The following is a 24009-nucleotide window of genomic DNA, read 5'->3' as shown; positions in this document are numbered from 1 at the left end:
AGCTAACACCAAGCCTGTGACGGAGGGTGAGGTCAGGACTGAGGAGCAGCAGGAGAGGTGGCGTCCTTTGCCTCAGCAGATGTGGGAGGATGTGCTCCCTGCCTGTTGCTGTCTTTTAGCCTTCCACCTTGTAATGGAATATGGATGCTCAGCTCCAGAGCAGCCCACCCTCACCTGACCGCCTACCCTGTGCGGGACCTCCAGGCCGGGGGAATGGTGTGAGGACAGGCAGGGGACTGAGTCCGGTGCAGACACTGCTGAGGCTCGTGACAGGAGAGGGTGCTGGAGACTGGGTAGGAGATGTGACGGGGCTGCTGCCCATTTGTGCGTTGGTCTGTGAAAGAGAAGAGCACATATCACATAAACACACTACCCTTTGTATGTTCCCATGGCTTCCAATTTACAACTGTCAAGAAACTCTCTTGTAAGCACTGCCCAAGTCAGACTGCTCTTCCAACTGCTCCCTAATTCATCTGTGTCATTATGTACTTCTCTGACTTCCAGGGCTTCTTGCATACTAGGCGGGCAGTGAACCACTCACCTATCCCCACAGCCCTACCCTGTACTTTTAGTGCCCACGCTTGATCAGACTATATGTGTATGTGTGTAGAAGGTTCAGCATAGAGAAAGCACTGGAGGAGCCAGCCAGACTTGGCAAACACAAAGGCCTATTTTCTTCAAAGGGTTTTAAGTAATGACTGATGCTTGGTCACCCAGAAGGCTGAGTGGATGTTGTCTGACGACCTCATGATCTTTGCTATTCTATGGAGTCATCCTTGAATCACCCCAAATCCTGGGCACTGTTTATACCTTTATGTTGAGCTTAGTCTCTCAGTGAATGGAACCTGCCCTTATGAAAGAGTTCTTCAATAGAACCCATCTGTGGTGGTTTGAGTATGCCTAGCCCAGGGAGGGGCACCATTTGGAGGTGTGGACTTGTTGGAGTAGGTGTTCCACTGTGGGGTGGGCTTATGACCCTCACCCTAGCTGCCTGGAAGGGAGTCTCCTCATAGCTTTCAGATGAAGATGTAAAGCTCTCAGCTCCTCCTGCACCATGCCTCCCTGGACACTGCCATGTTCCTGCGTTGATGATAATGGACTGACTCTCTGAACTTGTAAGCCAGCCCCAATTAAATGTTGTCCTTGTAAGAGTAGTTTCTATGTATATATGCCTAAAGCTCTGTTGTGATAATTGTCACCTGGAAACATATTCCCAAAGTTTTATTGTGTTTCAATGTACAAGAAAAATAAACCTGGAGCCAAACTATGGAAGTTTTAACCCAGGGGCCCCCTACATGTGTGTATGTATTTGTGTATGTGCATGTTCGTGGAGGCTAGAGGTCAACCGGGGGCTCTTCAGATGTCATCTACTCCAGCCCAGAGCTTGTGATCTACTGCTGAGCCATCCCTGGGCCATGTAGAATCTGCTCTAAGCATGTCTGATGTGGTCTATAACTCGTTCATAACTGGGTTCCTTGAGAGAGGACTCACTTTGTTGTTCTCATTTTTCTCCCTTAAAGCATCTGGAGAAAGATGTGTAAGAGAGGCTGCTCGGTTGATGACATGAAGATTTCTTCCTGAGAAGAATCTGGATCTGCAAGGGTTGAACTGGGCATAGTAGCACATCCCTTTAATTCCAGCAGTGCGGAGGCAAAGGCAAGCCAATCTCTGTGAGTTTGAGTGTTTGAGGGCAGCCTGGTCTACACAGTGAGTTCCAAGATAGCCAGAGCTACATAGTGAGACCCTGTCTGGAAACAAAACAAATGACAAAGGTTGGACTTACCTGGGGGTCACCATCAGGACTGTATAGGTCTCCAGGCTTCTGACCACGCTGGTCCACACTGTAGTATTTGCAGTGACCCCACTGGACCATGGATGGATTCTGGGGGGCCTGGGGTCCATTAGGGACATTCAGTTGCATGACCACCACACCTGGTCCAGAAGGTGACACTCCTGAGTAGCAGGAGGAAAGCAGTTGTTGGGAAGTAGAGTTATCTCTGGATAGAGAAGCCAGCAAGCAAATCCACCCACTTGTTTCAGGGCCATTCTAACTGTGTCCTGCCAAGAATCTGAGACGGTTGCTGATTTGGCTTCCGATTCTCACCCCCACCCACTGACCAGTGGCGGTTGAGTGGAGGAGAGATGGCTCCAGATGCCAGTGTTCTCCTGCCCTTCACCTGCTGAGGGGCATTTTGTTATGATTGGCAGAAAAACTACTCTATTCTGTCCAAATTGAGTATTACCAAACACCCAGGTCAGATTGCTGAAATGTCTGGGGGCAGTGCTGGTGGGATCAGTGTCTGGGTTTGGGTCATGGGCCAGGGCTACAGGCATGTGCAAGTTTCTCTGCTAAGGATTGCAGGTAATGCCAGCACAATCTGTTCTGGGAAAGAGCGAAGCTCACAGCTTCACTGGACCACCTTACAAAGCACTGTTTGTCACCAGTTGGTTAAGTCTGGGAACAGCTGAAGCAGAGGGCACAAGTCATATTCAGAAAGTGAGAAATAATTTTGAGGTGCTAAGATATAATCATACTGTAGGAAAACCACTAAGAGATAAGAAGCTTATTTAACAAACATTTATTGCATGTTTGCAATGTACCAGTACTTATGCTGGACCCTGAATATACCACAAACAAGCCCGGTCACTGTCCTCACTGAAAGGATGGTCTACTAACAATGCAGAGTCTGAGGTACATTCTGGTAGGATACTTGGACTGTACCTACAGATGCTGGGCTAGGACCAGTGCTCTGTGGAGCCCACCTTGTACGTGCACTGGTTAAATAAATAGGGTGATGGAGGTCCAGTGGTAGGAAGAGTGAAGCAGGAGGTTCTGAAGGAAGGTAGTCAGAAGGATAATGGCCATACTGAAGGCTACATTGGCAGACTCCAGGGCCCAACTAGATATGACTATGAGGTTTGGTGCTGGGAGCCATTGCTACTTCCTCTATCCAGCAGGTGGAGGAGGGAAAGGACACACTGAGGAGGAACATTAAGTCTAATCTTCTTTATGGTAAAAAGAAGGTAAAGAGGGAGAAGCAGTCTCATGGACAGTTTCTGCTAGGAGGAACAGGCGGGGCTCTGACTCTACACATGGGACTATACAGCACTGAATGTCAACGTCTGACCTGCCTAGCTGTGTTCCAGCCAAGGCTGAGCTGGTGTGTATAGTGGTGGAGAAATGGGAGCTGGGATTACTACCTCAACAGCTTGCTGCAGTGCTGCCGCTACCACACTGCTACTACGATGGTACAGCCTCTGGATACCAGTCATGCTGGAGGTGAGTGTTCGCTCAGGTGGGAGCATTGGTCAGGGAAGTAAAAGACAGGAAGGTCCTAGCTCAGGAGACACAGAAGGTATCTGAGCTTATTCTCTGGCCCATTTGTATACTCCTTCCTCTAGGGTTCACCAAACCAGAAAACACAAATACCTCGTTCAATAGCCTGGTATCTTCCTATCCACCACACAAAGGGGAAGGGCATCCATCAGTGTGGCTTACAGAAAGGGCCACATGAAACTGCACAGTTGCAGTGTGCTATGCATCTGTAACAACTCTCTGCTTGCTAGAGTTGCTCCGGGCATGTTACCTTCCCATCCTAACAGCCCTACCTACATCCTCTACCAACAACACTGCAATTGACCTTATTCAAACTCCTCATTGCAACCCAAGGCCCAAACCAAAAAAAAAAAAAAAAAAAAAAAAAATCAGATTTTCGGGGAGGCAGCTCATAATTGGAGCCTAATGCCCTGGGCTGGGAATGGTGGGGCATGTACCAGGGTATATGTGATGAGAGCGTAAGCAGGACAAAGGAAACGCCTCTGAATACCAATGTGCACACACAGGAGCTACTGAGGGCTGTACAGGAGGGAGGAAAAGCAAAGTCCTTATATTATTTTCTCTAACTCCAACAACAATAATAAAGACAGGATTCCTGGTTGCAGTCTCTGTTCTGAATCCTCCCCCGCTGGCCTGGAGCGTTGTTCCTTCACTCAACCGAGGACACAGAGCACTACTCAACTGATGAGCCGATTTTATGCTTCTCTTCCTCGAGCCAAAGCAGGTGGCGTCTGTTAACAGTTGAACTGTCCCTACTTCTTAATGGACATGGCAATTAAAAAAAAAAAAACCCACTGCCCAGGGATAGCACTTCCTTCTCCTTGGGTTGGGGAAGGAGACTGGGCTGAGAGTGGTGGAAGAGGGAGAAGGGGGCTGAGTAAGGAAATCAATTTCAGCTTGAGAGCTAAGAAAGGAGAGGGGACGTGTGAATGGCTTTTTAAGTGGCATCATTAAACCTGGGCAGAAAGGTCGATTGGGCAGAGCAAACCACATAAATACAAGCAGATGACATTTATGTCTGGCAGAATTGGTTTTCATTTTTTGTTTAGATTTTTTTTTTTTTTAAGATCATTGAGAGAGAAAACTGAAAACTGATAGGAATTCTTCCTCACCAGCAGGGACCAAATCTATGAAAAAGAAATGAAGCCAAAATTACAGGACAGAAATCTGTATCTTGGCTCCTCAGCCCCTACCCTTTTTTGGCAGGGGAGAGGAAGATCTTTCTAAAGTGGAGGAGAATATCCTCAGTATTGAGCTGAACCAGTAAGAATGTGAGAGGTTCTCTCTGTACAGCAGTGTTTATGCTGCTGTGTCACTGGGAGCTGGGAGTCTGTGTATTGGTGTCACTGTCATTCCATGTCTCTGTGTACTTGTCCCGTATAAACCTCAGGGGACCTAAGCCATCATTTTCATGGCAACAAAGTATTTCCTGGAGTTAAAAGTTCTATGTAGCATTAAAGTTGCAAAATTAAGGTTCAGATGAACTGGGCAACTACAAAAAGGTATTAATAAACCACAGCAGTTGTTCCAGGAACAGCCAATCCTAATCCCCGCCTTTATTTTTGGAAAAGTGACCGTGTTGCTACATGAGAGGAGAGCGGGGTGACTGTCCTTTGAAGGTGAGGGTGGCCTCTATGGGCCAACCCTGCCATCTCTTTTCCAATCCAAGTTAACAGTAAACTGGAAAGGAAAGTATAAGAGACATTTGTTTCTTGTTAAAAATGTCTTTACTTCCCATGAGCAGACAGTAGACATTTAAACATCAATGGTTATGTGAACATTATGTCATAAGTTAGGATATAGGACTGAGGGAAGGCACAGACTGCCAAAAGTATAGGTCAGTTCAGGGAAGAAAGGAAATGCAATGGGGAGAAATTCCTAAGCAGCAAGGAGAACAGACAATGGGGGAGGTTTCCTCATTTCCTTGACCTGGGAAGTCCAAACTACTTTCTTCTTTCACCCTGATCTTTAGTGCTTCTGGTATCCAGAACAGAAGATGTTTTAATTGGCTTAGTACCAGACCAAGTAAGCAATATATAACTATTTCCTATGACTTTGCTTTTGATCCAAGACCTTTTTATATTGAACAACAGATACCAGAGACCAAAGAAATATACTTATGTATCACAAAGGAGGTCAATACACATACATGCATATCCTTATGCACACACACACACACACTGATCTTAACAAACATGAGAGGAAATGCTGTGCAGTGCCAAGCACCAACATAGTATACAGCAATTCTTGGAGCTAGTTTCTACAATTTCCATATTCTACTGGGACATTCAAGGCCAAGTGCCCTTGGCAGACAGAAGAGGCAGTCAGAGAGCTCACTCACGTAATAAAAGGGTGGATAGATTTAAAACCTTTTAGTCCCCGTTTAGTCTAGATGAAACCAGAAGTCATTTCACCTTAAAGGTGAAATATATATGAGCAAGATTAATTCTGTAATTGCCCCAAAGCATCTAACAGCAGAAGTACAAAACATCTTAGGTGAAAGCACTTCATTCTAAATGGGAAAACCAGCCAAATGGCTCCCTGTCACCAAAAGAGGGAGGTCTATCCACACCACCACATCCAACAGAGTGAAGTATGGATTAGGTTTCTGCTCCAAAGCCCTGAAGGTTCTTTAACTGTGCTGTGTGCTGTGTAGGAGTGCTGAGGGAGAAACAGACAAGGTACCTGACCTTCCTATGCTGGGGACAGACAGCTAAGGACCAAATAGCCATATGTATTCACAAGGCATAGTCGGCCCCTTTGAAGAGTCCTATAGCCATTTAACACAAAGCAATTTCCTTTGTGAACAGAAAGGGATAGAGCACAAAGATGGAGCTTATGGGGTACACGAAGGCAAAAGCCCCAAGTTTCAGTCCCGGGACTATGATGACTTCCAGTACAATATTCACTCTTGAGTCTTAGATTTCGTTATAGATTATGGTCAGAATAGAAATACCACAGTGCATGTGTGTACTCACTAAAACCTGTTAAACAGATCCATGATGCTTTAAAACGCATTTCTCAGCTTTGTTTTTCCCATTCCCAGGAGAAAGAGAAAACGCTGTCTAAAGGAGTGCAGGAGACGGGTCTTTCTGACAGTGAGTATAGAACACAGGCATCAATAAAAGCACAAGGAAACCAGGACCTTTCTGTCTCTGCCGTCTGAGAGGTAGGATCAAGGCATTCACTACACTGTCTAGTCAAGACTTAGGCCTTGGTGATGAGATCAAAGCCCACCTCTGAACCCTTCAGTGCTTTATCATCCAAGTCCTTCAGTAGTGCATGCCCTGGCCAGTGCCCGAGCCCACCCCAGACTCTTTATGCTCCTACCTGAGTACTGCTGTGGTATCTGTGGTGGGCTGCAGGGAGCGGGAGACTGAGGCATCTGGTACTGCTCAGAGCCAGGAGGCTGCAGAAACCCCACAGAAGGGCTGGGAGGGGAGAAGAAAGGAGTGGTAATGGGACAGAGGGAGAGACATGGCTTCTGACAAACAGCTGCTGCTTCCTAGGCCTCCCCTGTGGGAAGCAGAGGCAGCTACAAGCCATTCCCAGACCAATTTACCAGGCAATTTCTAAAATCACTCATCAGTTGAAACTTAATTATATATATTTGTACTTGATCATCTTTCAATTAGGAAGCTGCTAATCTGCACTAAATATGGAATGTTAAAGCACATGTTCTTCCTAACAATATGGAATACCAAACACACACATGTGTAATATACAGAGGTTTTAAAAACAAAAAAGAACCAAATCAAGTCAGGGTCAGACCACAGTGCTAGATAAAGGAGTAAAAACAACTATAAAGGGTGAGTGACTGAGGGTGCGTACACAATGGTTAACACTGGGGATCCCTAAAGACACACAGGAGAAGAACACTGCGAAACTCAAAACAACATGGATATCACACATAGACAGATAAACACACACTGGAGATGTACACACAGAGACACATACAACTAGATCTACATTAATTCTAGTCAGGTTCACTTCTATCCAGCTCCTCTGTGACTTTGTGTAGGTTTGTTAAATTCCTAGCTTGAATTTCTTCATTTAAAAAAAAAAAGTGGGCGTGGTTATATATGCCTTTAATACCAGCACCCGAGAGACAAAAGTAGATAAATTCAAGGCCAACTTAGTCTACAGAGGGAGTTCCAGGACAGACAGGGCTACATAGAGAAATCCCTGTCTCAAAAAACTGAACAAAACCCAAAGCAAAATAAACAAAAAGCAAACCCAACCAACCAACCAACCATCCAACCCAATTAGAGGGCTGGAGAGATTACTCTGTGGTTAAGAACAGTTTTTGGTCCATCAGAAGAGCAAAGTTCAACTCCTAGCTCCCACTCGAGGCAGCTCACAATTACCTATAACTCTAGTTCTATCCATCATCCACTTTTGCCTTTTGAGTATGTCCCACGATCATCCCTTTTGACACACAGACACACACACAGACACAGACACAGACACAGACACACACACACACACACACACACACACACACACACACACACTCACGAGAGAGAGAGAGAGCGAGAGAACGCACGAGTACACGCTAGGGCACGGTGTTTTATCATGTAACCATAAATCAGCTAGCCTGAGCAAAGACCCTGTTTCTAAAAATAAATCAAGAAGAAGAAAAAAACAAAACCCAAAGAAACAGTCATGTTGCTACACACCTATAATCTCAGTAGCACTCAAGAGGTTGAGGTAGAAAGACCCAGAGTTCAGGGCCAGCCTAGGTTATGTAGTTGAACCAAAAAGTCTCACAAAGAAACAAACAAAACTAGGGTAGTATGCTATGTTATTTTCAAGATGTCTCTTCCACTACAATGATCTTACAGCCATGACCTATCTGCACTATCTCTACAGCAAGAGAAGACTATATAATTATATGGTAAAATTTGTTGTTTTAATGAAGACCAGTCCCTATCTCACAGTTTTGAGTCTGGCTACCGGACTAACAACCACTGGGGTCATTCTAATTGGTGTTTTGGAAGCAGGCAGCTCTTGCTGCAAAGCTCTATGTGAATATCAAATCAATGAGGAGAAAGAGAATGACTCCTACGACACACACTTTTGAGACTGGGTTTCACCAGGCAGTCCAGGCTGGTCTCAAAGTTGTGACCCTCATGTATTAGCCTCTCAAGTGCTGCTGGGATTGTACGTGTGCCCCTGTGCCAGGAGATTGGCTGGGGTTAATATTGGGTTTCTTAGACCGGTGGAGACAAAAGGACGGTGTGGCAATTGGTAAAGGTCAGTGGGCAATGTGCCTTGGCTCTCGGGCAGTCCTCACCTCGTACCATTCTGCTGAGCTGGTGGGATCACACTGTAGTACACAGGCACACCTCCTGCTGGAAGGCCTCCCTGAACAGACTGGCTGGCAGGGACCAGCATGGGCTGCTGGAAAGGCGGCTGGACCCCATTTTGTGATTCACTGCCCACTGGGACCTGGTGGGGAAGAGCATGGGCAGCGATGTCATCTTACGAGCTCACCCGCAGGCTGCTCAGCTAGAGCAGCACAGTCCCTCTCCACTCGGAGTCTCTTCCAGCAGTCCTCATGTGCCAACACAAACACTCCCAAAGCCGTCTCAACCTCCCCTTAACCACCACCCTGAGACAGCAGACACAGGAAGGAGCTCTGATTTCCTCTCAACTGTTTCCTGGGCACACACTCACTTATATGACTGTGTAAAAACCACAATTTAAACTCTTCTCAAATGTTCTGGGCTTGCTTTGAGAAGCAAATACCCAGAAAGGTTCTAGAGGAAACAGATGACATTGAAGCCTTAAGTCTGCATGACTGGGGGATCCTACCCTTTTGGCTTCACAAGGACTCAGTGATCTTTCTTAACACAGAATATACCCACTTGGTAAGAAGGCAGTGGAGTGTATTGAACCACCAGGCCCTGCATCTGGCCTCCCATGCTGTTGCTCCTCTGGTTGCTGAGTAGGCCCTGGTTCTGAGGCTGCTGGACCCCAAGCATGCATTGGTAAGCTGTCTGCTGCTGGCTAGACATCATGGGCTGTAAGCCTAAGAATGGTGAAGGCACAGAAAATGTCAGTATGAATGTGTGGGAAACATGCCCCCGCCCCAACACACACACACACACACACACACACACACACACACACACACACACACGCACACCTTTAACTGCCATTCCTTCTTCCTTCTCCACTCTTAACTTTTCTTCTTCCACAGATCCTGGACCCTTCTTAGAAAGTTAAGAGTTCCCATTCCCCACCCCCCCTTTAACTCCCTAGTTGGGAAGCACTTCTCTCCTTGGGCACCACTGTCTTACAGCAGCAGTCCTCCTTACCAGGCTGCTGGGATGCTTGAGGCAGCTGTTGACCACGCTGGGGGCTATAGGCCACCGGGTGAGACAGAGGTCGATATTGCTGGTTGGAATTAGGATACTGTCCAGGAGGATAGTAAGAAACCTGGATCTATGAGAGGAAATAGATGTAAGAGGTCTCTCTAATCAAGCTGTAACACTTGCAAATTCACTAAATGCCTCAGGGGCTGATAATTAGGAATTTGTAAATGGGGACAATTTGGGTTCACAATTATAGGAGGATGACTATAAAAGTCTGAAATAAAACAACACTTATGTTGTATAGAAAGAAGACCTTCTGCAGAACAGTAACTGTCTAAAGCAGACAATAAGGATAGCGTTCTTCCAGACTATTTAGAGGAAGAAGGGACTGTGATATGGGACAACTGATGCACTGGCTAACGCTGGGGAAGAAGGAAGGGGCTGTTTACCTGCTGAGGGGGCTGCATGTAGCCTTGGGGTGGCAGGACTTGCTGGGTAGGTGGTGCATGGCTAGAAGTGGAATAGTTGGAAGTAGGAAGGGGCTGTCCTGCAGAGGCCATGATGAAACTAGCTTGCTGAGGATGCTGGGAGATAAGTGGGGACTGGAACAAGGCTGAGGACGGGTCAGCTGCTTCAGTGGAACCTTGGCGGCTAAGGCTCATTTGTCCAAAGGGATTGCTGAGGTCTTCTGCCTGTTGAGAGAGTAGGGGACTCAAGGACTAAGGCTGTGTTAAATCTCATGCACTTGGCTTCAATACAGAAAGACAGACAGAGCTGGATGGGGTGGCACACACTTGTAATCTTAGCACTTGGGAGGTAGAGGTTGGAGGATCATGAGTTCAAGATTAGCTTCAGCTACATACTAAGTTCTATGCCAGCCTGGGCTACATAGGCCTTGTCTCAAATATACTAATAACCAAAACCAAGAACAGAAAGACAGAAATAGCAATGCTCTACGCAGAAGTTCTCAACTTTCCTAATGTTGCTATCCTGAGTAACACTTTATCATGGTGTGGTGATCACCCCCAAATATGAAATTATTTTCATTGCTACCTCATAATTTTGCAACTTTACTATTGTAATATAAGTACATTACAATGCAAGCTTTCCAACTGTCTTAGGCAACCCGTGAGAAAGGGTCATTTGATATCACCCCCAAAAGGGGTTGCAACCCACAGGTTGAGAACTACTGCTCTACAGCACTCATAACATTTGGGATAGTCTGGTTTCTATACCTTGAGAAAGGCACTTCAGCCTCACGCCTATTTCATGGTATTTTAAACTGTCAGTTGTGTGAAGCCTAAACCCAGAAACAGTCTCTCTATAAAATGCAGCAATGGCTGCCCTGATCACAGCTGTTACTAGAGTTATTCTTCAGATGGGGCTCTTACCTGAAATATAGTATAAACAAGAATTAAAGACTTCCAGGGACTAAGCCACTACCTAAAGACTATACATGGACTGACCCTGGACTCTGACCTCATAGGTAGCAATGAATATCCTGGTAAGAGCACCAGTGGAAGGGGAAGCCCTGGGTCCTGCTAAGACTGAACCCCCAGTTAACTAGATTGTTGGGGGGAGGGTGGCAAGGGGGGAGGATGGGGAGGGGAATACCCATAAAGAAGGGAGGGGGAGAGGTTAGGGGGATGTTGGCCGGTAAAACGGGAAAAGGAATAACACTCGAAATGTAAATAAGAAATACTCAAATTAATAAAAAAAAAAAAAAAAAAGAATTGAAGACCCAGAAAATGAAAAAAAAAAAAAAAAAAAGAATTAAAGATTATATGGCTCTTTCTGATTCCAGTATTCCTCCATGCTCCTGCCTTGCCACAAATCCTGTTCTTATAGAACACACCTTCCCAGAGCACGGACAGACAGCAAGGCTCGTGTACCTCCACAGCCAAGAACTGTGGGCTCACTCCTGCTGCTCGTCTCCATACTCCCTTCCCAGGTCATTTCCACCTTTGTTCTTTGACACTAGCCTAGAGTTCTCCTGCCCTTTAAAACGACTTCCAATTCTCACCTCCGAAAGGAGGCCAGAGTGAGTGGCTGAACTAGAAGGAGAGGCTGGCTAGCTGGGCTGTAATTACCTCTTTTCTCACTTGCCTTCTCTAAACACGGAGTGAGGGTGCGCCATCTCACTCTGTGATGACAGGTTAGTCTCAGCTTCCTGTTCTGATTCCTGTGCTCTGAACAGCAACTCACATACAAACACACATGCATACACATCAGAGTAGTTCTTTTGCAAAATACTAGAAACCAAAAGAAAATGTTGCCCTCTAGTTCCATTCCATTTTCAGGGAACTGTTTTGCTACCTTCTTGGTCAGGAATAGATGACAAGAGGACTACATTGCAGATTAATTTGAGGTCCATATTCCAGCACTTTTCAGAATGGAGATAAGAGGTAGGAGGAAAAGGGGATTCTAGTGAAAAAGCAGAGAGGTGTGATTAATATAAAGTAAAAAAGGAAGGGTTCATCACCACCATCAAGTAATCTACTATGAGGCAAATCAGATTTGCAAAGGATTTGTATTTGGATGCAAACAATTTATTTTTAATTCTATATATTTATTTTTGCTATTTTTGAGATGGGATATTACTCTAACCCAGGCTGGACTGAAATTCACTATGTAGCCTAGGCTGGCCTTGTACTCAGGGCAATCCTTCTGCCTTATCCTCTTAAGTGCTGGGATTAAAGGTATGCGCCATTACATTCACTTTACAAACAATCTACATAGTATGAATTATGCCTCTAAGAAGAACATACACTGATATAGTGAGATAGGTAGGATTTAAACATTTTATAACTGGCACCTGAGAAGTCTGCAATGAAGGAAGTCAGAGAGAACATTTCTGTACAGAATAAACTGGGAAAAAATGAAATGAAGGACACAGAGGGTAGAGCTGAGGTCCTAAGGTAGTTAAATTCCTCCTGACGTCCAGAGGAGCTCGTCATTCCTGTCCTATATTTACTTGTATCTTTTGCATGCTGTGCTGGTCCCTCAAGAAACAGCTTTCTACCTCTCTTCCAAAAGCACCACACGCTTGCAAGGCCAGCAAAGACTGATCCAGACATCCCACAGACACAGGCCACACAGGGACAAGACAAAATAGGGAGTGGTGGTTATACCATGTTGTACTGCTGGGGCAGAGAGACTGGCAGAAGGACCTGGGGACAGGAGCTTGGAGAGAACTGAACCGGCTGCGGAGAGGGCTGCAGGGCCGGGACTGGCTGTGGGCAGCACAGAGGCATGTGGAGAGGAAGAGAAAAGCATGAGGGAGGCAGAGGGGCAGATGGGAGGAACATGTTAATCATAGAAGACACTCCATATGAATCACATGGCCATCGAGCAGGCTGCCCACCAAGCCTGGGGTAGCTTGTGGCTTTCACCTCTCTCTCAGAGAAACCTGGTATATTCTCTGCCCCATTAGCCACTTAAACCCTGCAGCTGTGAGTTATCTCAGGACTCTCAGGGTCAAGGCCTGTGACGTGAGTCCAAGCACAGCCTTCCCAAGGTGTATTTTGTGCTGAGCACACAATCACTGAGGATCTCCATCATCATCTCCCTAAATGTCCACTCAAGGGATACTGTGTAAGGGATGCCTAGAGACGGGGCACCTACTCACTAAGCTGTAGGGATGCCTAGAGATGGGGTACCCTCTTACTAAGCCATAGGGATGCCTAGAGATGGGGCACCTTCTCATTAAGCCGAGCACTGGAGTGGCAGTGCAAGGCTCTCTGCTCAGCCCCAAGCAACAGAGATCGATAGAATGGCCAACCTTGGATCACAGAGCTAAATCAAAGAATGTGGCTTGAGAGTCCCTGAGACTTCCAAGTGTCCCAGAGAGGGATGCTGCTGTCACCTGGTGAGTTAGCTCAGCCCCACTGACATCCTATGCCAATGGCTTTCTGAATGCACTGCCTGCCAAGCTGTTCAACATTAGTTACAAATGTTGCTGGTCCATACATACATTTTCTATTTCCCTAAACCTCTTGGGGGAGGACTTACCCTGGTTCGGGCCTTTCGATTTTCCACACACTTGTGAGTTTTAAAGGAGCATGAGCTGGGAGTGGTGGCCTACAACTTAACTGCAGCACTTGGGAGGCAGAGGCAGGTGGATCTCTGAATTGGAGGTTGTCTGGTCTAGGGTTCTATAATAAGGATTCTGGGAGGAGAAGGGAAGTGGGAAGATAATGCTCTTCTGGTTCTCTTAACTAGGAAGGGCCATAGTAAAGGGAGGGTCTCGCTTCTTTTTAAATGTGTATGGGTGTTTGCCTACATGTGTAACATGTACCAGTTGTGTCCCTAGTGGCCAGAGAGACCAGAGGAAGGTACCTGTTCCCCTGGAACCAGAACTACAGATGGTTGTGAGCCACCATGTAGGTATTAGGAATCAAATCTGGATCCTCTATAAGAATAGCCAGTGCTTGTTCCCTCTAAACCATCTCTCCAGGATTGCCACTGCTACTCTGTTGTTGTTGTTGCTGGTTTGGTTTGATTTGGTTTGGTTTTGGTTTACTCTACCCTTATTTTCTTGGATGGTCTCAAAGTCCAGAACCAGGATATCTCTAAGAGACCACAAGACATCTGCTGCCACCTACTGGTGAATTCTGGGATCCATGAAAGCTCTGGGATGTGAGACGCTAGCTACAGGGTTAACAGGGCTCCTTCGTAACATTCACTGCAACTCAACAAAACCCAGGTACTGAGCCTTCACCCTCCACCTGACTCCCTGGAGCCACCTTTGGCAGCAGTGCAGGAGGTCAGTTATGCTTAGTGAGCGCTTTGAAGAGTCCCAAGAAGAGTTCGAGTCTTGTTTTGCCAGCACAATGTCTGGGCCTGGGCAAATGCCTTTTGCTAGGACCTAAGATAACTATCCTTCCCCAAAGTTTCCTAAAAGCTTAGAACACAATGGCGCATGCTTATTTGGTTACTTCCTTCATTTCTACACTGCTACATTATTTGAGGGACCAAACAATGATTACTTCTGTGCAACTTTACAGCCTCATGCTGACAGCCATGAGGACAGACCAACAAGGAGAACAGGAAGGCAGGGACGGAGATGAGGAAAGAGAGGCTCAGGGGTGAAGTCAGCACCACAAAAGGAGGAGGAAAAGAACTGAAATAAGGAGAGGCTATGGGAAGAAGCGAGGGACAGGGAGAAGAGGTTAAGGCAGAACAAATATCAGATGACAATAAGGTTAACAACTCTCGTAAATGCCCCCGGACACTCAAACGTACCCCAGGTAACATTGTTTTGGGAGTCTGTGATTATGATTAACCTCCAGAGTATATTTCTGAGAGAACAGAAGCCTTCGAATCCCCAATCTGTAGCATCTAACCTAACACCACATTCCATACCAACAACTCCTCCATGGAACAGCAGAAGCAGGAGCAGGGGGAACAGAAAGTTGGAATTTAGAGCCTACCACTTGACATTTATTCCAAAATATTAGTCCCAAATGGTTATTCTTCTATCTTTTTTTTTTTTTAAAGATTTTTTTAAAGATTTATTTATTTATTTAATGCACAGCATTCTGCCTGCATATGTGACTGCAGGCCAGAAGAGGGCACCAGATCTCATTACAGATAGTTGTGAGCCACCATGTGGTTGCTGGGAATTGAACTCATGACCTCTGGAAGAGCAGTCAGTGCTCTTAACCGCTGACCCATCTCTCCAGCCCCTTCTTCTATCTCTTTATCCCTTCTCCATTCTTGCTGTGTTTTAAGCACATATAGCAGGTAGAAGGAAAGGACAAAAGACTAAGGGAAAAGAGGGAGCAGGACAGTATTAAAATATACTTTTTCAGAGAAAAAGAACCACAAAATGCTGGGACCTTAGCCAGTGAGATGGACAGACAGAACACTGTGGGAGGTGGGGGGGGCAGCTGGAGGAGGAACACTTTACTCACTCACAGGCAGAGCAATAGACCCAAATGCATGTCTTAGCAAAGACCTAAGCTTGTATGAATAAGACTTAACAGGGCATCCTGGGAGCCTCCCACTTGAGTTTCCAGTTCATATTATATTGATCAGGTTGGGAACTGATTCATTCTTTTTTTTAAAAAACAAAATTATTAATAATTATTACTACATCCCGACTGCTGTTTCTCCTCCCTCCTCTCCTCCCAGTCCCTATTCCCAACCTCCCCACTGTCCCTCCCCATCCACTCCTCCTCCATTTCTCTTCAGAAAAGGACAGGCCTCCCATGAATATTACCCAAACATGGCATACCAAGTTGCAGTAAGAGTCAGCAGGGAACTGATTCTTGCCTTAGAGATGCCATGGGCAGGGGAGTGAAGCAGCCTGGCAGGTAAAACAACTTAAAGACGGTAGCAAAGTAGAGACGAATGGGCTTTTGAATACAAAGGATATCTGAGGTTAACATGGGACTCTAGTCATGAGGCGCTCTGCTTATAGGAGATAGCTCCACGCAGAATGTTAAGATTCAATTGACAGAAGAGCTGACTCAGACTGATGGCTTTCATGGTCTGCACAGAAGCACAATGTTTCTTAAACCTTGGTAAACAGCAACATCAACCAAGGTTTCTCTGTGTAGCTCTGGCTATCCTGGAACTCACTCTGAAGACCATGTTGGCCTTAATCACAGAGATCTGCCTGCTTCTGTATCCTGAGTGCTGTGACTAAAACCAAGTGCCACCACTGCCGAGCAAGTTTTGAAATTCTTACTCTGCAGCTCACAGAGCTCAGACTTACTCTGTAGCCCTGCCTATCTTCACATCCGATCCTCCTACCTCAGCCTCGCAAGCACTGGAATTACAGCATGTGCCATGTCACCTGGCTTATAGTATTAAGTTGTGGGGTCTTGAAAATTATTCCCTCTGTAAACCAACAAATAAGTAAAGTGTGTGTTTATGAACCAACATTTCTAATCAGACTATGGGGGTAGAAGGCCTGGAGCTGTGATATTTTCAAGTTCCATACATAGATTTAGTGAGTAGAAATGACTTTGTTAATTTTATACAGGACTTTAAAGGGTACGGTAAAAACACAATATGGAGTAAAAGATTCCACAAATTCTCAGATAACCAGGGGTCAAAATTCTCAGCACTCAGGAGGTAGAGGCAGGTGGATTCTGAATTCTGGACCAGCCAGGGCTACACAGACAGATCCTGTGTCACAAGAGGAAGAAATGTAAATGGAGTTCTTAGGTCAGCTGAGTGTGACAGTGCACATCTGCAGTCCCAGCATCTGGGAAGTGGGGGGACGACATCAGGATATCAGCTGAGGCTGTCCCCAGCCTAAACTTTAAAGCCGACATAGGCTTCATGACACCTTGTCTCAACAGAACACAATAACAAAAGAAGTGTTTCAGCCAAACATTTGCCCTTATTCTGCCCTCCCAACAACTAACAAATAAGAAATGGGGGCAGGTGTAGAATACTTTACAAATGGCATGGTGGCCTCACTTCTAGAGCTTCCCTGAACCAGAGCAAAGGGTGCTGGGCACTTGAGTAGTAACTCACCTGTGAAATCATGTGATTATTCAAGGGTGGCTGTTGTTGAGGAGCGGGTGGGAGGGCAGGAAGCTGCTGTTGCTGCTGCTGCTGCTGCTGCTGCTGGACAGTACAAGGAAGAAGGCCCCGGACAGACTGGGGTGAGGTGACCTGGTTGCACACTTCTGGGGCACCTAGTGCCATGCCTAAGGCAAAGAGGAGACCCACCCAAAGTTGTAAATACAAAGCACAAATATAACTCTGAAGGGCCCAGCTGCAGGATTTTACTTTTGCCTTGCCCTTTCTGTTCATTTCCTTCTCCCTAGTCCCACAGTTGTCCAAAGCTCCATGCAAGGATACAGCCTATTGCAGCTTCTCTGTTGATAGGAGTTCACCTCATAGAAGACTTCTGCTCCCTAGGGTCAGGAAATATCTTGAATGCTAATGGCTGGTTTGAGAATTGAACAAAATGTTCGAGAGCAGCAATTCTCAACCTGGGAATCACAATCCCTTTTGGAAGTGGGCCTCAAACAACCTTTCACAGAAGTCACTATCTACACGGTCAGCTATTTAAACTACAATTCATAGCAGTAGCAAAGTTATGGTTATGAAGTAGCCACAAAAATAATTTTATGGCTGGGGGTCACTGTATTAAGAGGGCACTGGGGTTGGGGATTTAGCTCAGTGGTAGAGCGCTTGCCTAGGAAGCGCAAGGCCCTGGGTTGGTCCCCAGCTCCGGGGAGAACCAAAAAAAAAAAAAAAAAAAAAAAAAGGGCACTGCAGAACTGGAGATGGCTTAGCAGTTAAGAGCACTGGGGTTGGGGATTTAGCTCAGTGGTAGAGCGCTTGCCTAGGAAGCAAGGCCTGGGTTCAGTCCCAGCTCTGAAAAAAAAAAAAAAATTAAAAAAAAAAGAGCACTGACTGTTCTTCCAAAGATCCTGAGTTCAATTCCCAGCAACCACATGGTGGCTCACAACCATTTGTAATGGAAACTCTGACACCATCTTCTGGTGTGTCTGAAGACAGCTACAGTGTACTTATATAATAAATAATTCTTTAAAAAAAAAAGAGGTCACAGCATTAGGAAGGTTGAGAACTCTGTTCTCCAGGTAGAAGCAGGAAGATCTCTGTTGAGTTTGAGGCCTGTTTAGTCTACACAGTAAGTTCCAGGACAGCCAGGGATACACAGAGAAACCTGTCTCAAAAACAAACAAAACCAATAATACATACATACATATATATATATATATAAACCTAACCAACCAAACAACTCCTTAGCATATAGTGGTGCCGCTGAGGCATCTCCCCTGTCTAAAATCAATCTGTATCTCATAATGGGAAAACTTAAAATATTAAGCTTCAGAGATTCTTCACTATGGAACCTTGCCTTCTGCTTCCTTCCTTCCCACTTGTGTGACACCATCCTTTATGGAAACTGCTGAGAAAACAATTTTTATCTTCAAGCACCCATAACCCACCCCACAACACAACCCTCACACGACAAACTTCCCATTTCAGGGCCCCTAAGGCATTTACAATAGTCACACAACACATTTTTTAAATAAAGAGAAAAGGCATACTGCATACTTTTATCAACTATGCAAGAGGGATTCTGTAATGAACTAAGGTATGATCCTTGGCTAGCTCCTAAAATCTGGTAAGAAGATAGAGAACCAGTAGTGCCATCACCAAAGCTGAGTGACTGACAGTAAAGCTGAATGAGGGAGAAGCTGAGTGAGGGAGAAGCTGGGTGAGGGAGAAGCTGAGGAAGCAGGAACCCCTAGAGGGTCGAGGAATAAAAGGAGAAGAGGTGCATTAGGGGGATACTAAAAGTTTATCAGACTGAGGGGGACAAAGATAATGTCATATTCAAGAAATGGTTGGAGAGCTGGAGAAGAATGTGTTTTTAAAAATTAGCCTTGTGGAGTTGGGGATTTAGCTCAGTGGTAGAGCGCTTGCCTAGCAAGCGCAAGGCCCTGGGTTCGGTCCCCAGCTCCGAAAAAAGGAAAAAAGAAAAAAAAAAATTAACCTCAGCTTCCCAGGGTGCTACCTTGCCCTGCTTTTTATATAGGTGATATAGAAACATGAACTTGCACGTGAGTGTAAATATGTCTGTGTGTGTGTGCACACTTGCACGTATCACACTCAAGGTCAACAATGGGTGCTGTTTTCAGAAAGCATTCACCTTGCTTTATGCGCTTATTGGCAGCTCTGCCAGCTCACCATGAGCCCTGGAAAGCCTCCTGTCTCTCTCTTCCCAGGGCTGGGACTGTAAGTGCACACCACCATGCTTAGCTTTTTTTTTTTAGAACTAATTTTATTTTTTGTGCGACTGTTTTGCTTGCATGTTATTTATCTGTGCTGTACATTGTGCCTAGAGCTAATAGAGGCTAAATGAGAACATCTGATCCCCTAGAACTGGAATTACAGATGTTTGTGATCAACCATGTGGGTGCTTGCTTGGAATCAAACTCAGAGCCAGAAAGACACATATAGTATGTACTTACAAGTGGACATTAGCCAGAAAGGGCAGGATAACCATGATACATTCCACAGACCCAAAGAACCTGGGTAATTAGGAGATCTCCAGGGAGGATGCATGAAGCTCACTCAGGAGAGGTGGATGGAAGGAAGGAACTGAGTAGGAGGAGGGGAATAGTGATGGCAATCAGGTGTGGGGGCGGGAAGGACAGGAGAGGGCTGGGACTGAGAATGGAAATCAGTGGGGGGCATCTCTGGGAGAGAAGGATGGGGGTGACCCTAGCTGAGATACCTACCAGAGGGGGATACAGAGACTGAAGTGGCCACCTCCTGTAGCCAGGTGGGACTTCCAGAGGAGGGAGGGGGACATTAATCCACCTACAAAACCTTCAACCCAAAATTTGTCCTGTCTAAAAGATGTACAGGGACAGCCAACCAATGACTGGCCCAACTTGAGACCCATCCCATATAAGAGAGCCAATCCCTGACACTATTAATGCTACTCTGCAATGCTTGCAGACAGGTACCTAGCAGAACTGTCTCCTGAGAGGCTGTATCCAGCAGCAAATGGAACAGGTACAGAAACCTACAGTCAAACATCAGGCAGAGCTTGGGGAATCTTGTGGAAGAGTAGGGGATAGAATTCAGTAATCAGAGGGGTCAAGAACACCACAAGAAGACCTCTAGTGTCAACTAATCTGGGCCCAAGCCTGGGCTACCAACTAGAAAGCATTTGTAGAAATGAGCAGATTGGTGTTTATGTGGTTTCCCCTAACAAGTGGAACAAGGGCTGCTTCTGACTCTGTTCCCTGCCATTGAATCCCCCTTCCTCTAACTGGACTTGCCTGGTTGGGCCTCAGTGGGAGAGGATGTGCCTAGTCCTGCTGGGGCTAGATGTCCTAGGGTAGAGTGGTACCCAAGGGGCTCACCCTGAAGAAAAGGGAAGGGGAAATGGGAGGAAGGACTTAGAAGAGTGGGGCTGGGAGGAGGAAAGCTGCAATCGGGATGTAAAATGAATAAAACAGTATTGAAGGAAAGAAAAAGAAAGGGAAGTCTATGTTCTTAACTGCTGAGCCATCTTTCCAGCCTCCAGGCCTGGCTTTTCACACAGATGCTAGAGATGAAAATCAGGTCTTCATCCTTGCACAGTGGAAAGTTGACCTTCTGAGCTATCTACTTGGCTCTAACATGAACATTTTTAGGAGGGGACAATGTGAGTAGATCTGTGTTTTAGATTAGTAAGTTTGCCCTGAAAATGGCTTAGAATAGAGTGGAAAGATAATCATGGAGCTAATACCATAATTAAATAAAATGAAGGCCTAGTTAAAGGCAGAGTTAGTAGTATTAGAAAAGGGGACTAGGAGAGAAGGGCAGGAGAAATCTAACAGAAGCAAAAGGCTCCACCACTACTGGTGTCTACTGAAGATAAGACCTATTAGATCTTGAGGTGTAGGATGCAAGAAAGTCCTCACAGGGCCACCAGTGTGAAGGTACAGATCAACCTCGCATAGAGCTAAACAGTCCTGTGATAAAACCACACCGTAGCAGAACAGAAGGCACCAAAAAGTGGCAACAGGTTGACAGGAAGAACAAGAGGGTCTACTTCTTCCCAGTGACTACATTCCAGAGAAGTGGTTGTAGCAGGATGTATCTAGTAAGTTCTGGCATGCTGGCTACTGCTGACTGGTTATAAAGAGTTACATTTTTTATTCCCAGGGGCACAGAGTGGAAGTACCTGTCATTTCCATCTTACCATGTAACCTTGCTCTGTAATCTACCTCAGTCAGATAATACACAAAATAACTCAATTCCAACCAGACTTTCTTTCTTCCTAAAAAAGAACAGGAAGTCTGAAAGAAAAATCAAAGAGGCAACTAGATTTAAGAATGGGTAATGGCACCAGGCATGGTGGCTCATGCCTTTAATCCCAGCACTCAGGACACAGAGGCAGGCAGTCCCGAGTTCAGGCCAGCCTGGTCTACAGAGTGAGTTCCAAGACAGCTAGGACTTCATAGAGAAACTCTGTCTCATAAAAAACTAAAAGACAGACAGATATATTTTTAAAAAAATGGGTAATGGCTCCAGGAAGTCAGATCTCCTCTCTTCTGGTGATGCTGTTAAGTTCCAAGCAACTGCACTGTGCCAGATGTTACCTGGAGTAAGTTACTAGAGAGACTTTGCAAAAGACAAGCAAGGGATGGTATGATGTGAAGGGAGAGTTGCTGTGGTACCTGGCCTGGAGAGCCTGCCTGCACTGCCACCTTTACTGCTGCCGATGCTGTCACCTCGGGTGAGGATGGAGATCCCACTGAAGCTGCTGGCTTTGGTGACAGGCGGTCGCATACTACGGACAGAGCCATCTGAGTCTGTGCTGCTCCAAGGCCGTGGCTCTAGGGATTTGAGTTCGCTGTCTGTGCTGCTCTGTCGGCTGCTTGAGGTACGGCTCAGCCCTTCACGGTTTCCCCTGCAGAAACCACAGTGGTCAGAGGACCTCTCCCCCAGCCCCCAACTCAGCAGAAGGGCCAAGAGAGAGAGAGAGAGAGAGTTCCTTTTTTATTCTCTCACTAACAAAGAAGAGGGGGAGGGGTGTGACACTGACTTCTTGTTAGTTGGCTGACCAACTGAGATCTGATGGGAGCAGACATGACAAGGTCCAGTACAATAACAAAGAGCACAGAGGCAAATCTGAAAGACAGTGCACTGGCGTTCAACACAGTGATCCGAGGCAAATAGGAAGCGACATACATGGTACTGAGACTGACTGTGGTCTCTTTTCCACACCCTACAGGGATCTCACACATGCAAAAAATGGAGGGCAACACAAGAGTAGCAGCAACTTCTGGGACTTCTTAAAACAAGAAGACTCCTAGAAGTTACTGTGAGTAGAAAGTGGGAGTAGCCAGTGACATGGATAAATCCCATAGAAGATCTTCCAGACAGCATGCATCTAAGCCAGCAGAGGTACTTCTTATGAAGTCTTTCCAGGGGTGGGAAGATTATAGTGAACAATCTGACTGTCTAAATTGTTTTGTGGAAATTCCATCTTGGTATCTGAGGACAACAGATACCATAGTTGCTAAGGACTGATGCCAGGAAGATCAAATACATGCTTGAGACTTGGTAGAAAGGGACAGGGGCTTGACTGTACTAATAATCTTACTGCCTCGGGTGAGGCACAAAACTACCGAGAAAGGGATTCTTCCGTTCTTGTTTGTTATAAAATGTCAGGCTTATCCTGACATTAAAAGCACTGCCTGCACTAGGTGTTGGCTGTATACACCTTTAATCCTACACTGAGGCAGGTGGCTTTCTGAGTTTGAGGACAACTTGGTCTATGGAGCAAGTTCCAGGACAGCCAAGGCTACACGCAGAAACACTGTCTCAAAAAAAAAAAAAAAAAAAGGAAAAGAAAGAAAAAAAGATTGCCTGTGATTAAAAATGGCAGTATGCCTCAAAATAACCATTGTTGACAAAAAACTTTGTCTAGCCTTAAAAAGAGATATTTACTTATTAAGCGGGTATGTTTTATTTGTATAAATGTATGTATACCATGTATGTGCCTGGTGTCCACAAAGCCCCAAGAAGGCATCAGATCCCCTGGAACTGCAGTTAAGGATGGTCATATGCAGCCACTGGGGTTCTGGGAACTGAATCCAGGTCCTCTGCAAGAGCAACCAGTGCTCTTAACTTCAGAGTCTTCTCTCCAGCCCTTAAAGATTTATTTGTTGATTACATGTGCCTGTGTCTCTAGTGTGTGCATGCCACAAGTGTACAGATGTCCAAGATAAACAGAAGAGAGGATCCCCTGGAGTAGGTAGTTGTGAGTCAACATGGGAGGGTGCTTGGAATCAAATTTTGATTTCTCTTTGTTTTTGGAAGTTGTAGGGAGTTTTGTGTTTGCATGTGTGTGAGTGTGTATATGTGGTGTGTATGCATATTATGAACATGTGTGCAGTACATGTGTCTATTTTTCTTGATCAGGTTCTAGTATGTTGGAAATGATTTCATTACTATATTTTACTCATTTGTGTTCATGTATGTATGTAGGTCAGAGGTCAACTTGCAGGTGTGATTATTTCTCTCCTACCACATGAATCCCAGGATCAAACTCAGGCTCTCAGGCTTGGTGGCTGGCATTTTTACTCACTGATCATCTCACCAAACTTGGATGACTAATAAATGTAATTAGACTGTGTGGCCAATCCAATGGATGCTCTGCCTTTGTCTCCAGTCCTTCTCCCAAGACAGGGTTACAGTTGTATTGCCATGGTCAGTTCTTCCAAAGGTGTTGGGGACAAACAGTCAGGTCTCCATGACTGCACAGACACTATACAGACTGAGCTATCTCCTAAGTTCTTACTGCTTCTTACTAAAAGCAGCAATTTCCTTTATTTTAGTTTCGTCCCAACA

At 45.6% G+C, this 24009-nt stretch overlaps 1 protein-coding gene across 18 annotated transcripts in view; it reads right to left on the bottom strand.

The window, feature by feature from the left end:
• Positions 1-24009, bottom strand: part of R3hdm2 (R3H domain containing 2) — a 128007-nt gene that overhangs the window by 3940 nt on the left and 100058 nt on the right. For 8 of the 18 annotated variants that reach the window (XM_032913907.1, XM_032913892.1, XM_032913853.1 and 5 more), the window contains 10 exons: positions 21831-22063; positions 17149-17324; positions 12789-12890; positions 10107-10349; positions 9661-9787; positions 9208-9371; positions 8634-8788; positions 6668-6768; positions 1784-1953; positions 175-334 (listed from right to left, as the gene is read on the bottom strand). In XM_032913907.1, coding sequence (XP_032769798.1) covers positions 175-334; positions 1784-1953; positions 6668-6768; positions 8634-8788; positions 9208-9371; positions 9661-9787; positions 10107-10349; positions 12789-12890; positions 17149-17324; positions 21831-22063 — 1631 coding nt within the window. The remainder of the gene's footprint in view (positions 1-174; positions 335-1783; positions 1954-6667; positions 6769-8633; positions 8789-9207; positions 9372-9660; positions 9788-10106; positions 10350-12788; positions 12891-17148; positions 17325-21830; positions 22064-24009) is intronic. The other 10 variants (XM_032913844.1, XM_032913862.1, XM_032913884.1 and 7 more) reach the window with 3 other exon arrangements.

The sequence above is a fragment of the Rattus rattus genome, chromosome 1 (assembly GCF_011064425.1).
Source record: "Rattus rattus isolate New Zealand chromosome 1, Rrattus_CSIRO_v1, whole genome shotgun sequence".
Taxonomy (NCBI): Eukaryota; Metazoa; Chordata; class Mammalia; order Rodentia; family Muridae; genus Rattus; species Rattus rattus.
This window is presented reverse-complemented; position numbering and strand designations above follow the sequence as displayed.